The sequence below is a fragment of the Podarcis cretensis genome (genome assembly GCF_951804945.1).
Source record: "Podarcis cretensis genome assembly, chromosome: 14".
Lineage (NCBI taxonomy): Eukaryota > Metazoa > Chordata > Lepidosauria > Squamata > Lacertidae > Podarcis > Podarcis cretensis.
In genome coordinates, this window is record NC_137183.1 from 38,630,725 (window position 1) to 38,645,942 (window position 15,218).

At 43.0% G+C, this 15,218-nt stretch overlaps 1 protein-coding gene across 12 annotated transcripts in view; it reads left to right on the forward strand.

Annotated features, from left to right (window-relative positions):
• LOC307202410 (ankyrin repeat and fibronectin type-III domain-containing protein 1-like) overlaps positions 1 to 15,218 on the forward strand; it is a 363,651-nt gene that overhangs the window by 323,540 nt on the left and 24,893 nt on the right. For all 12 annotated transcript variants that reach the window (XM_079952309.1, XM_079952316.1, XM_079952315.1 and 9 more), the window contains 4 exons: positions 1,457 to 1,651; positions 3,497 to 3,610; positions 10,509 to 10,606; positions 13,651 to 13,741. In XM_079952309.1, coding sequence (XP_079808435.1) covers positions 1,457 to 1,651; positions 3,497 to 3,610; positions 10,509 to 10,606; positions 13,651 to 13,741 — 498 coding nt within the window. The remainder of the gene's footprint in view (positions 1 to 1,456; positions 1,652 to 3,496; positions 3,611 to 10,508; positions 10,607 to 13,650; positions 13,742 to 15,218) is intronic.

Consider the following 15,218-nt stretch of genomic DNA (forward strand, 5'->3'; position numbering starts at 1 on the left):
AGAGATTCCCGTGAATAAAGTATATGCACTCTGATCCTCAATGGGGGTCTTCTCCTCTTGTTCTTAACATATCTAGACTGAGGAAAGGGAAATACCTCACACAGATTGTGCTCCAGCTGTGGGTTTGTGCATATGTTACTTCTCAAACAGTAATGACAAAAGCTGGATGAAGTAAGAGACCTGGCCATCCTATTTAATGGAAATTGTCCCTAATACAAGTGGTGAGCAGTGATATCCAGCAATAGTTTGCTGGGGTCCCTTGCCACTTCTGCCACCCTGGTCCATTGCTGTCTACTGAAGGCACCACCAGTGGGGCAGGTAAAGGGGGGGCATGCACACACACACACTGGTATGTTGGGTGCTGGTAGGGATGTGGGTGCAAGCAGATTCAGAACCCTGTGCTTGTGGGAAACAAAGTCAGACCCATTCCAATATTCTGACAGAATGAGGATATTTTCATATTTTAGTCATGAGGTCATCATTGATAACTAATATGAATAGATATTTAAATGTGAATGCTGTTAATCCAGGTTTAAAAGCAGAAAACCCATTTTTAAATACAGTATGTTTTAGCCAGTGTAGGTTTTGTTTTGGTAATACTTAAGGCTTATTCTGGTAGTGAAGGGCAGAATGCTCATCCTTTAATTACCTTTTCCTCTAAGTATTGGAAATGGAAAGAGGATCATAGTTGCCATTTTCCAACAGGTTTCTGGGGTCTTCCAGGGTATGTTAGCTCCTACTAAATAAAAATACCTTGAATAAATAAATAAATACAGTGGTACCTCGGGTTACGTACTTAATTCGTTCCGGAGGTCCGTTCTTAACCTGAAGCACCACTTTAGCTAATGGGGCCTCCTGCTGCTGTTACGCCGCCACTGCATGATTTCTGTTCTCATCCTGAAGCAAAGTTCTTAACCCGAGGTACTATTTCTGGGTTAGCGGAGTCTGTAACCTGAAGCATATGTAACCCGAGGTACCACTGTACTAGAAGCAAAATTTCAGAATTCAGTTCTAGCTTGCTATCGGAAGACTTGCTTTGAACTGGTGGGTGCATCCTGCTGTGTAACAAGACAGGATTTCGGCTCCCTGATAAGCAGCAGATTCTGGGGGAAGGGAGGGCTGGGATTCCTTTGAGCTTGGCCTTTAAATCTGCATTTAAGAGGATCCAGAATCACAAATTTGCAGAAGCAGTTGTGAAGAAGCAACTTTGTGGTTTTATCTAATAGCTCAAACTCCAGCTGCACCAACCATTTATCCCATGCTGTTTGGGAAATGAGGATCAAGCTGTGCTTCTTCGGCTTGAGGGATTGCTTAGCACGGGAGGTTTTCTGAGGGTAGAGGCAAAGAGAATCACTTCAGAAATTTTCAGGCAGGTTTATGCCTGGTCATGTGTTTTTCCTCCTCTTCTTGTGCAATGTATTAACTGTTTCCTTTTCCCTCTGTTCCGTTTCAAAAGTTGTGAGTCTAGAGAGTCGGTCTTTGCACTTGTCAACACTGGTCCAGGAGGCAGAGCAGCGTGTCAATGACCTTACTGCGCAGGTGGTGAATGAGCTACCCAGTGCAGATGGCTCAGAAAAAGAGAAACAGTTAAAAGCATGGGAATGGCGTTATCGGCTATACAAGCGCATGAATGCTGGATTTGAGCATGCTCGTAAGTGTCTGAAATAGCAGCATGCATTGACCCCTAAGTAGATCAGGGATGGGAACAGTGGGCATGTCACTGCAGGGTTTTAGAGATAGGAAATTGGGTCCTACAATATGTAATTAGTCCAGAACAGAAACGAAGAAGTGGCCTTAGGACCTGCCATAATAAACCCCATGTTGTTTGCAGCACATGGTAAAGTTCTTAATTTAGTGATTCACAGAATCTTGAAGCAAGTCACTAGTTAATGAAATCGGTAGGTCCATGCTGGATGAATGTGGCTTTCCCCTTGCTGTTCTAGTCGACCTTCATTGAGCAGATCTGAAACTGCTTCTCTCACCCAAAACCAATATTCTAGATCTTTCTGGTTGATATAATAAATGAAGGTATCCTGTACCTTTTGCCACCTTTCTAACCCATTTGATATTTTCGGAAGTATTAATTTCCTAGCTCAGATATAATTATCATAGTGACCCCTAGGCTATGAATGCCAATCCAGGTGCTAAGCTTCACAAAAGAAAACGTTTCTCTCACTTTTCTGTATGACAAGTTGACTATTTTTGGTGTCATGTTCTCACTTGTAGCAGTGGCTGATTCTTCAGGGTGGGGGAGATAAAAAAATCTCAAACTCTACAATGTCTTGACTTGCAGAGGGAGGTCTGTCTCTTGCATGGCGAGTTCCCGACCCCCCCTCCCCCGGTGGAAATAATGAGACATGACGCAATTATTAAGGTTAATGGGCTAAAAAAGGCCACAACTTTATTGGTTACAGGTGAAGAGCAGTATTGGCTTAGGCATTGGTCCTAACTGACTATATCCGACTCCAGCCTGTTTGCTTGAAGTCCAGGAAGGGTTACCCACCAGTAGGGGGAGTCCTGCTGATGCACATCAACTAGGAACTCCCCCGGGGTCACCAATAGGGGGTGTGCCTTAGGCCCTAACCTCCCTAGGCTTCGGACAGGGCCACGCCCCCCCCGAATCCTTTAACGAACTACCCTTCAATATGTGGGGCAGGTGATGGTGCTACCTCCCCTCTTCCATCTACAGAACTATTCCAGTGCCTAACCACCAGAAAGTTGTGACGATTTGCTACAAGGTAGGCGAAAACCAAGTGGCTGGTGCCAATTTGCCAAGTGGAAAAATTCCTACCAGGCCCCTCAACGGCAACCAACCAAGGTCCATAGCAAGGTCAAAGAATGAAAACCTTATAGGGTGGGAAAAACAGGGACAGCTGGTGGGGGGCAAAGAGGGAGTCCCCCGGCCATGTCCTGGCTTTATAGGGCAGGCCACACCCCCGAACCAGGCGATTGGACAGCTAGGGGGTGATGCGGCTGGGAATCTCCCCAATCGCGCTGGGCTGGCCTCCACCCGCCGCACACGTGGATGGGCCATGAAGCCCGCAACCCCACCTCCTCCTTAAGGTGGAAGTGGCTTTGTTTTGTAATGGCTCTTTTAGCTACTATCATTAGAAGGCAAACTTGGAGGAGTATGATTCGGCTAAAATTGTGGGAGGTGGGGTGCAGCTTGTGGATTTCATTAAGGGTTCCCTACCTATCCCACATAATCTGACTACTGAACCAAAGGGGGGATTCTGTGGTCTTGCATCTTCTGCTGATTGAACCCATCTCAATGCATTCAAATTGCCACCATATCTCTTCTCAGAATTTATTTTATTTTATTTTGCAAAGGAAACATACCTTCCTATCTCGCCTCATAACAGAGTCTCTGTTATTGTGATCATTCTGGCTGGCAGTTAAGTTGTAAATTAGGCTTATATTGAAGATTTATTCCTTCCACAGAGGCCTTGATACACCAGGATATGTCCCTCCTTATACCTGTGCTATCTGTTCTCAGGGGTTCCAGATCCACCCATGAATGTTCACCTTTCAGTGGCCAGCAGCACTTCTGTGGATGTTTCCTTCCAGGAGCCCCTAAGTGTCAATTCAGCCATTGTCACCAAATATAAAGGTAAATCCAAAGGATGCTCAGAACCATAGGTAAAGGTAAAGGTACCCCTGCCCGTACGGGCCAGTCTTGACAGACTCTGGGGTTGTGCGCCCATCTCACTTAAGAGGCCAGGGGCCAGCACTGTCCGGAGACACTTCCGGGTCACGTGGCCAGCGTGACATCGCTGCTCTGGCGAGCCAGAGCCGCACACGGAAACGCCGTTTACCTTCCCGCTGGTAAGCGGTCCCTATTTATCTACTTGCACCCGGAGGTGCTTTCGAACTGCTAGGTTGGCAGGCGCTGGGACCGAGCAGCGGGAGCGCACCCCGCCGCAGGGATTCGAACCGCCGACCTTTCGATCGGCAAGTCCTAGGCGCTGAGGCTTTAACCCACAGCGCCACCTGCGTCCTGCTCAGAACCATACTATCCAAGAATTAAACTTGCATGGACCTGTGAATTGATTTTTTTTCTCTTTTGGAACAATCCCTCTTGACCGGGAATCTGATCCAAGTAAATTCCTAAGGGCCCACTGATTCAGTTCCAAAATTCACCTTTTTTGAATTATTTGTTGCCTGTCATTTTGAGGTGAATAATTTATGGATATACATTGAAGATGTGAAGGTCCAAAGAGAAAAAAGGAATGCATCAGCATAGTTCAGTGGTACTGAACTGTAGTTTACAGGGTCTAAAATCTGCTTACATACAATTATATCACACAACATATATAGTACAACTGCCATAATGACTGGGAAATGGACATCAAATACTGATCCATCTATGCATCCTCCAAGCCTTAATCAGTTACCATTGCCTTTAAAAATTATATATTAATTTTATGAAGAGCTTGCATAACATATAATAAATATTTTTCAATGCAATTGTAACTTATTAAGATATGGTAAGTTATCTTTTTTTCTTTTTTTTAATGTCTTTTAAGATTTGAAGGTCTGCAGGCAGGGACTGTCCAGTCATAAATCTTTTTACAGTTCCTAGAATACTTTGGGTGCTATATGAATTATGATTATAATAGACCAATCTGATGGATTACATAATCTCAGGCCTAGTTTCAAAAGTTACACTGTCCTAGCCTGTTGGTTGTTGGGAGAGTCTGAAGATTTGTCAAACCAATCTGTTTTAAAGGCCCAGGCACCATAACCTGTATGGGGCTCACAGTGGCTCTCCCTGGAACATAGGAATCTGCTATATATTTAGACTTTACACCAGGCACATTATTTCATAGAGCTCAAGGAAGGCTGCTTTGGTGCCCTTGATTGGTTGGTTTTATGATGTTCCTTCGCAGTGATGTTAACAAAGTGAGGGATGTCCCTGTGGAAATCTTTATGAGCAGGTTGTAGGAAAGATGGGGTGGGGTAGAAAGGCCACTTAGATGTATAGATTATGAACCTGAGGGCAGAGACTGCCTTACTACTAATCTTTGTAGACTACTGTCTGAGTCTGTTTGGCTAAGGAACAGGGTAAAAATGCTTTCAAATAATTAAGGAAGGTCAGGAATGAAGTGACCGTCTCCCACTGCAGTCCTTCCTCCAGGCTTTGTGAAATACATGACCTTGCTATCAACACATCAGGCCTGATGGTGCTGTTGCTGAATGCCAGATGAGCCATAATAAAAATAAATGATTCATATTTCTGGGGGGGAAGTGCTGGCCTGGCATGTATGGGCCATTTCAGATGGCTTGGGGGACCAGCTTTCAAGCCTACTTTGTAGTGGTGTTGGCAATGAAGCAATATTTCTGCTTCCCCGTTGCATCCTCAACTTGCTGCCCAATATAGCCCAAGACCTTTCCCATGTTCAGGAACACATAGATGCCTGCTAAGAGTAGTAGCCTCTTTGAGGATAAAATTGCTTACATCTACAGCAATTTGGATACCGCAGTTCTTGAAATACAGTCTGTTCATAATTCCAGAGCACCATCTAGTTAAATACTGTTGGATGAGTTATGATTATTGAGGTCCAATGACACTGATAGGTGCTTGGAAGAGTATCATCTACTATAACTTGCCTAGTTTGCTTTATAGTTTGCTTTGTGCAGAGGGTTGACAGGTTTGTTCCTGGATGTTATAAAGGCCAGCTTGCAAAAGTGGCTGTTCTCAGTCACCTTGAAGTAGGCAGTTGTGTAGTGGCTCCTGGGAAAAAAAACCTTCACTGAACCCAGGAAATAACAGCTAGTTGTTCATAGACCCTTTGGGGCAAAATGCTCAGATGAGTTGGATAGGCAACTTGAGTCACTCTTGAATGAGACCAAGTATCTAAATGGATTTCAATTTAACGTCTAATATGGAAACACCTTTGGTCATCCTGAAGGATGATATCCCAGGAGATAAATCAGGAAAGTATGACCTTGTAGATTCTCCTGGACCTTTCAGTGGTGTTAAGTACCTTTAAACATCTTTCTGGACTAACTGTCCAGTATGGGAATGAAGGGCACCGTGCTTCTGTTCCAGTCTGGGTGGCATTTTGATTAGTCTGATCCATTGCATTGTGGGACTCTTCTTTATCCCCTGTGCTGTTTTAACGTATACATGAAACCACTGAGTTCATTCCAGGATCTGAGATGAGATGTCATCAGAATGCAGATTATACCCAGCTGTTTATCCTGTTCAGTCACCTCAGGGGAAGCTGTGGAAGTGCTGAGCTGCTGTCTAGGATCAGAAGATGAGTGGTGATAAGAGATAAGGCCTCAGTTATAAGCACCACCTCTGGAATTCCCTTCCCTCTGTTTTTATCTATTTTATTTGCACAGGCACACAAGAGATTAAACTGAATTCTTATTTATTTATTTTTTAAATAATATTTATTACTTTTAAAACTTACAAAAAAGAAAAAGAAGAAAGAAGACAAAAGAAAAAGAAAAAACAATACAATACAATATATAAACTATACAAAACACAACCTTAACACATTAAACTAAACACAATAAGCTAAACAAAACAATACAAAAACAATTTAAAAGCATACATCATACCTTTTCCATATTCTATCTTTCATTTCCTTGTTTCATAGACCTCCTCTCACCTCCCTTTTTGTATTCCACTTCTATTAGTTGTCTCAGCAATTCCTTTCCCTCTTTCTCTATTTTCTGTCATATAAATGTCTTAACATATTTTTAATCTTATTTTCCATTAAAACTAGTATACTTATTTAAGCTTAACTCCTTAAAACATTTCCACTAAGGCCATAAAATTTCATTCCAACATTTTTCTATCACTCATTAATTTTACAATATTTATATATATAAACTTTAAATTTTCCAATCTTCTTCCACCATCTCCTCTCCCCGGTCTCGGACTCTGCCAGTCACTTCCGTCGACTCCATACAGTCCATCAACCTGGAGATCTTATGTCCGAGGCTCTTAACTCTTTTCCACGTCCCTTCTGCAGGTCTTCTTCATATTCTGCTAAAGAGCAGATCTCGGGGAAACTCTGACCTAACGATGCTTTTATTCCTTCTCGACAGGTCAGCCAAATTTCCATAGTTAAAGCTAAGATCCATAAAGTATTTCAGGGCATGTTTCAAGATTCCTCCAAATCCAAAGGCCCCCAGAACTCCAATCTCCTCCTGACCCAAATCCATATCCCAAAAGTCAGTTAATCCCTGCATGGAGGGTTCTTTCCAACTTTCCTTTTCCAGTCCAGGCCGGGCTCCGATCCTCAAAATCTGACTTTTTCTAGTTTCAATCATAAAAGGCCTCAACTTATAGTCCTCAATTTGCTTCTGTAAAGCTGAGGCTCCCACTTGTATTACTTTAGGTTCGACAACAACAACTTTCTCCTCCTTTTCCACAATTTGTCCTGCTAAAGTAAATTCCTGTACCAAATCCTGAATAATTTCTGTATTGGTGCTCACTTTTTGTCCCAAATTAATCACTTTTTGTCCCAAATTATCAATTTTAGTAGTCAAAACATCCGTCTTCTTGTGAAGTTGTTCCAACGAGTAGCTTATCTTACATAATGCAGTCACTAAGGCTTCTCCTGTCAACATTCTTAAATGGTCCAAGGTCAATCCCTGATTCTCACAGTTCTTATCATGCAGCTGGAGATTCCCCAGCTCCACTCTTGTAACAGTTTCAAAAGCTCCCTCTAGAGGGAAACAGTCTCCTCTTGTATCAATCCTTTCAAGCACAGTTCAAAAAGTAAAGTTAGTTTCAATTTTCAGTTACTTTTCCTTCTTTTTAAACGCAGAAGACGACAATGGAAACAATATATTTCTCTTATTTAACTAACTGTCAACATACGTTCTCTTCACTGTCAATGAACTCTCCCAAAATGTCAATCTACTGGCAGCCCGTTTCCAGGTTCAGAGCAGTGGTAATTTAATTTTTATCACTCTCTCCTGCAGGCTACACAATCCAAAATTTCCCCCCTCTTCTCCTGCTTCCAAGGGGGGTTTAATGATTTCAATTGATGGAAGTTTAATCCTTTACATAAGGCTTTCCAAGACCTTAGCTTGCAGCTTCTTTGCTTCAATCTATTTACAAAAGGGGAAGGCGGACTTCCTGTTTGAAACCTTCCCGTTTCGGTACCAAATTAAGACGTTTGTATATCCAATTTTCCGTTCTACTCACGGGTAGTTATTTGAAGTCAAATTGTCCACAGGAAAAAGTCAGCACTCTCCGGCAACAGCAATGCGGCTTCACTCCGTGAAAAAAGCAATCAACTCAAAGCACCGCGCCACTCACCCCACGTCGCTCCGGATCCCCAAAACTGGGTTTCCCCGCGAGCAGGGGAGGCGCAAAGGGTGCCAGCCGAATCCCACGTTCACAAGCTTCTCCCGCCTGTGATTTTAGTGGGTCTCCGCCTTCGCTGTGGTGGTCAGACCCTGATTTCCACGGAGCAAATTCCTCCCGATTGGAGGAACTCCGTCATTGCCGGAGGCGCCAACCCGGAAGTCCTATGTTACCTACTTTAGGACTTCTGGCTAAAGAAAGGCAAATAAATAAATAGTCCAGGGTTTCATGTGGCAGTTCCTGTGTGCAGTTTCATCTCAGTTACTGCCAAGCTCTTCATAATTTTGCAAACTGATTTTGCATTTGAAATATTTAGACATTATGCATCCACCAAATTTGCATAATTCATGGAGATTACTGAGCTTAAGTTTTCTAGTTGTTGAATTTGAAATATTTTCATGCCTTTCTTCTAGTCCATCTCGGTTGGTGGCCACTTGTGACATGAATCCATCTCACCACTTCTCCAGAATCTGCTATTCTGAAAATTTGGTAGAAAGTGCCTTATACTTCTTCTGTAATGTGAGAAGGAAATACTGTATTTTTCGCTCTATAACACGCACCAGACCATAACACGCATGTAGTTTTTAGAGGAGGAAAACAAGAAAAAAATTATTCTAAACGAAACAGTGGATGTATGATTTTTGTGGTTCATGCAGTGGCCACAGGCATGTGATCTGACAGTGAGTTTGAAGTAGCCCAATGCAAAAATCCTGAGGATCCATGTGGATCCATGCTTTGTAACCACGTTTTTGCACCACTGCGACTCCAGGCAACAGTGGGTGCGTGATTTTTTGGTGCAAGATGTAGCCATGGACATGCTATGTGATCTGATGGTGAATTTGGGGTGACCCGGTGCAAAAATCCTGAGGATCCATGTGGATCCGTGCTTTGTAACCACGTTTTAAGTGGGGAGGGAAGGAAAAGCACTCAAGGGACAAGGAGCATGCATGGGGTGTGTGGAGAAGGATGCTGCTAATAATGCTATTTAGCGAGCTGAGTGGGAAGGAGAGAGGGACAGAGAGCCTGCTTGCTTTAAAGGAGCCAACCAGACACTCGTGTAAGCGGCTCCTCTCCTCTCCCACTTTGCTCCTTTAAAGCAGCAGGCTCTCTGTCCCTCTCTCCTCCCCACAGCAGCAATTCTCCCGCTTTGCTGTTTCAAAGCGAGCCACGGAGAAGGGAAGGAAGGGGGACCATGGATCCTCTGCTCACGACTGCAGCAGATCCCCCCGCCATCCGTAGGCATTTGCTCCATAACACACAGAGACATTTCCCCTTACTTTCTAGGAGGAAAAAAGTGAGTGTTATGGTGCAAAAAATACGGTATATGGCTGATTTATGGTAGTGTCTAAATGGTGCTGGTTCTACAATAGGCAAGTTGCTTTTTGCTAAAAGTTTTAGAAATGTCTTCCCAAGTGCTCACTCAAGTTGAATGCCATAACTCTGTCCCATCTTCAGGCTATTTGGATCCCATAAAAGCATGTCCCTTTTTGGCTTCAACACCTGCTCCCTCAACATAGAATTCCCAGCAGTTTAAATCCTTTGTGTCCTGTCATCATAACTTTGGCTTTCAGAAGAATTTTCCTTTACCAGTCTCCACCAAATCCTGCCACTTAATCTACTTTGTCTATTTCCCACCCTCTCTCTGTTGCCTTTGTTTGGTCCATCTGTTGTGCTCTCTCTTTTATCTCTGGGTTCATCAGCTTGACTGTTCATCTTTTGGCCTGCCTTTTTTGCCTTTAACTCTTTCTGTTACGTCTCCTGTGGTGAGATAAAGAGTTGAAGTAACCCTAGCTATAGAGACGTCTCTGCTGCGCTATGTGCAGCTCCTGCATTGCACATTTGGCAGGGAGTTAAGTCCTTTGAATATGAAAAAGGTGTGCCCTGTTGTTGCACTCTCTCTCTCTCTCTTTCTCTTTCTCTCAATTGACACCTTCCCCCCCCCCCAACTCTTCCATGCCTTTTTTCTCAATACATTTTTCCAGTATGCACAGCTGGTCCCGCTGTAGCTGGTTCTTCAGTTTCACAGTCAATCCCCTTACAGCAGCTGTACCATCCCTGGCAGCCTAGCTTTCTAATCTAGCCCTGACTGACTGCCAAGCACTACATCCTTTGCCTTACTGATGAAAGACTCCCAATTACTGACGGAGTGGCTGTGCTTTTCCTTTGTTTGCAGTCGAATGGAGCTGCTCCCCCACCTTCTCCCCACCGCTGGGTGAAGTGGTGATCAACAAGCTGAAAAACCTACATATCACCATCCATGGCCTCCTCTCGGTGAGTAAGTTACTGTGCTGTGTGCTGAGCCACAAGGGTACTTCAGGGAATGACCCCAATTGATCCCTTCACCCCATACTTCTTGTTCTAATTCACCAAAGTGCAAGCTAACTGCAGTGAACCTTTGCCCACCAGACAGCCAGAATATGAGGATGTCTGAATGATTTTCTTAAGTAAAGTGCCCATTTCAGGGATTGGTACTTCTTCACACAACACTGAACTTATTAAGTTAACTGCATGCAGGTAGCCATTTTAAGTTCCCTGAAATGTGTGTGGCCTATTTAGGACCCAATCATTACATTACAAGGCAGCAAGATGCAGCATTTGCCCTAAGCAGTGGCTGCAAGCAGGGGATAAGGAGCCCTAAATTCTTTTTCTCTGAAACTTGGTTAAGTGGATTTTTTCATGCTTCCTGATTGAGATAACTATGGTCTAAATAGAGTTTACTCACAAATCTTGTAGTAGTAATAGAGGTGTGGCATAAAACTGAATATGGTTTTTTGGAGTGGGGGAGATAACTGAGGTAAGAGCTCCAGCAACAGGCTTCTTGTTTCTGTAGTGTGAGAAAGTAGGTGTCTGAAATGAGGCACATGATATGCAGACGCATGTCATAAATTTATTACTAGGCTGTACCAACTGAGACTGCAGAGGAAAGACCAAATATTTGTATGTTCTCTTCTAATGAAAATCAAGCTGCACATACAACAATAATATATGAAGCAGAAGGGGTCTAACTTAGCTTTCTCCTTATCAGGACATGGCTTTTTCTTGCCACAGATGAGTGCATATTTCCATGCCTGGTCATGAGGCTTCTGGGCCAAATAGTCCAGTACAAAGGCTTGTAGTGAATATTTTACTTATATTTCAGAAACCAAAATGTCTGAGGTTGCCCCTGAGCATAAAGAAGAATTCAAGCAGTCTCAATAATTTAGCAAGATATGAAACTAATTTTTGTTCCTTTTCATGAGTTTTGAGACGCGCCTCTTGTGCAACTATTTTTGCCTGTTGTTGTGAACACATTTGTAATTTCAGGGCTGTTCTTTTGGTACCACTTTCTTCCCTTCTTCCTGCTTCCCCACTCATTTCCCCACACTGGCTATCCATATGATTTTGCAATGACATGATAAGGCTGTCAAACAATTAGGAAACATTTAATGCAGACATAATAAAAACAGTATCTTTAGAAAATAATAATGATTTGTTTACAGTTACCATTTCCCCATGAAATGCAACATGCTAAATGCCAGGAGCAGTTCATAGCTTTCAGTGTATGCATTGCATGGGAAGGAGCAGCCATCCCCAGGCTGAAGTCTCAGGGTCTTGCAGTTGAGCTTTAGTCACTAAACCGTGTGATCCATAGTTTTTTCTGTGATTTCCACCCAATAGCACTCCTTCTCACACACCCCCACTCCAAGCCAATAAATCTTATACCCCCACCACCTGCAAAGATCAAACTCTCCACCAGCTCCATGGCTAATTGGAGATGAGAATCAGTGACTCCACTCCAACCCTCAAGTGTATGGAGGTCATGGGTTGGCTGGGACCTGCCCCCCACCCCTGCAGTTTTATCTCTCTGGGAACTGCAGGACCCACACTGCCTGTCAGCTGTCCCCTCCCCATTGTGTGGTGGACAGTTTCCAAGAGCTCAAACAGGAGCCAGACTTCTGAACAAACAGCAAGTTATGGGGGAGACGAGACTGGGAGCTGCAAAGGGATATGATTTTGCAACAAATGGCCTGTAGGCTTGCTCTGCTCCCTTAACCTCCTAAGAAAACTTACATTACACACAATATACCCAATGGAAATGTTTGATTGTGAAGCTAGTTATGTGATACCGCTAGGCTGACAATCAGCTGACATGGTTCAATTGGCTGTGGCCCAAAAAAGAATTTGGATTGATTTTGATCATACATTTAATAGGAAAGACATACTCCACATGTGAAACTGAACTGATAGGAACAATCAAATTGGGGGTTGGGACTCAAGATAATTTGGTACAGACTGAAGGCTGTCTACAGTGGTACCTTGGGTTAAGTACTTAATTCGTTCTGGACGTCCGTTCTTAACCTGAAACTGTTCTTAACCTGAAGCACCACTTTAGCTAATGGGGCCTCCTGCTGCTGCTGCGCCGCCGGAGCACGATTTTTGTTCTCATCCTAAAGCAAAATTCTTAACCTGAGGTACTATTTCTGGGTTAGCGGAGTCTGTAACCTGAAGCGTATGTAACCTGAGGTACCACTGTACACTGCTTTACTGGGCGCAACCAGCAGTCATTCCTACTTTAGGGCAATATTATGCACCCAGGAACTGAATACATAACAAATATTCTTTGGCAAGGTTATGGGGCAACACTGGATGCAGAGGGGAATTCAGATTTATTTCCTGGGTATCTGCTGGACATCCAGAAAATGTATGTGGACTTGGATTAGATCTGCATATGATCTTTGGGTACTTTTCATGCAAGACAACTTCATTAAACTCTGCTTCTATCTTCACATCACAAATGATTCCCACTTAAGTAATGTGAAATAGGAGGGTTAGTAGGGTTTCCATTTGTGGTAGGAAGGATGTGGAATATGCTGAGTCCTTGGCCTGGCACACAGCACAAATATCGCGGCAGGGTTTAGAGACTTCTGTGGAGCTGCAGTGCTACCCTGAAGCCCTAATTGATTTTATTTTTAATCAGATATGATACAGACTACAGCTTGTCTGAATTCAATCAGAAATTAAATCCGCAAAAGCTGAACTTCCAAAATCTGTCAGACCATCTGAGTTATTCTGGAGTTTATCAGCAACTTTAGTCTAAACCCGTGACACAGGAGAAGACAGAAAGACTGTGCAAGATGGTGATGACCTGCACTGCTTCTGCAAGTTCATAGGCCATAGGCAGTATTGCTCCACATCCTCCCTCTCTTTCAATAATGACATATTATGGAGAACACCTGGTGACTATATTAGTGGAAGGGAAACTGAAACCACCCCTCACCCTTCTGAGCAACAAGGTTTTCTCTAGTCCATGTGACTCCTTATTCCTTTCCCTACAGGGTACAGCTTACTACGTCCAAGTATCTGCCTACAACATGAAGGGATGGGGACCTCCGCAAACTTCAGTACCACCCTTTGCTATTCCATCAAGTAAGTAGAAACATCAGAGAGCATCAAACATACACCTTATCGTTCATACCGTAAGGCTAGTTTACTGGTCTTGCTCATGTTTTAGAGCTTAGTGAGCACTCAATGGTATAGAACAAAGGGTACTGTGGCATTCTGAAGACTAAAATAATGATTATGGCACCAACTTTCATGGGCTATTCAAAGATAATTTTATGAGAATTGCAATTTTTTTAAAGAAAAAGCAGGGGTTGACTTACAAATATGCTGTCCCCATTCAAAATATGCAAGGACAGATAGGTCTAGTAGTAACAACAGTGGTGATGGAAGAGAAGGTATACCCTGGATATACTGTAAGGCATACAGCACACAAACACCAGAATATTGTGTCTCCAAATTCTGGTTATCTGAAACACCAAAGTCCTACAAATTAACATGCCCTTCAGGGATTCCCATGGCAGCATAATTTGCAATAGCAATGCTTCTTTTTATCTAAACTTCTAATTATTAAATGGTTCTCTATCCTTCTTTCTTAAACAAAAAAGGCCCATATATTTAAAATATTATTTTGGTATCCTTAATCTCCTTTCTACTCTCTTATATATTTATTTTGTTTAGGTTATTAGATTTTTTTGCTTTTCCCATCCCAAGAGCTCAAGCTGTATAACAGTATGATACTTAATATAACCTATCACTAGAAGCCAACTGAAATAAATTTTACACCATATAAGCTTGGGCTTTGGTGAGTCGTGAAGGGAACAGAATCCCTATGTACAGCTAACCTGAAGGGTTCAGTGGTTTATTTTGGGGGAGTGAGAAGCTAATACTTCACCTGTAACCTGGGTTTTTAAAGGGTGGAAGCTTTGATACATTCTGGTGGGCTGAGGGAGCAGTTTCCTTAAGTTTTTCTTCCTTTTACATAAGAGAGGTTTGCTGCCCCTGAAGCAGCATCAGAGTTCTAATTCTAATACAGGTCTCAGTAGTGCAGTGAATCAGTATGTCTGACTATTAACTAAAAGGTTGGTGGTTTGAGCCCACCCAGGGACTTCTGTGGACAGCATTCCGGCATTGCAGGGATTTGGACTAGGGATTTGGCCCAGCAACCACTTTGGTCGTATATGATGCCTAAATGGGAACAATGCTATGTCATGACATAGCTTCATTCCCAGGAGCATTGTTGGTTAAAAGGAAAGACAGCTGCCCTTACTGCAGAATAGACAGCTGATTGGAGCTCCTCTGCCACTCTGAATGGTGGAAAGTCTTTTTGCTTTATTTTGTTTTAAATAAAGGAATACTTGAGGAAGCCTTCTGCCATCTCATCTTGGATAGGTATACATACGCCTGTGTCCCCTAACATGTATCAGTTTTCCTTTTCCCCTGAGAAAGTGGCAGAAAATGCCCCCATTCACGGGCTCAATGAAGGTGATGTATGATTTTCATCCCAGTGTATTACATGAAATGCACATAATAAAGCAAAGCCGAATTCAAGTAAAAGAAAAAT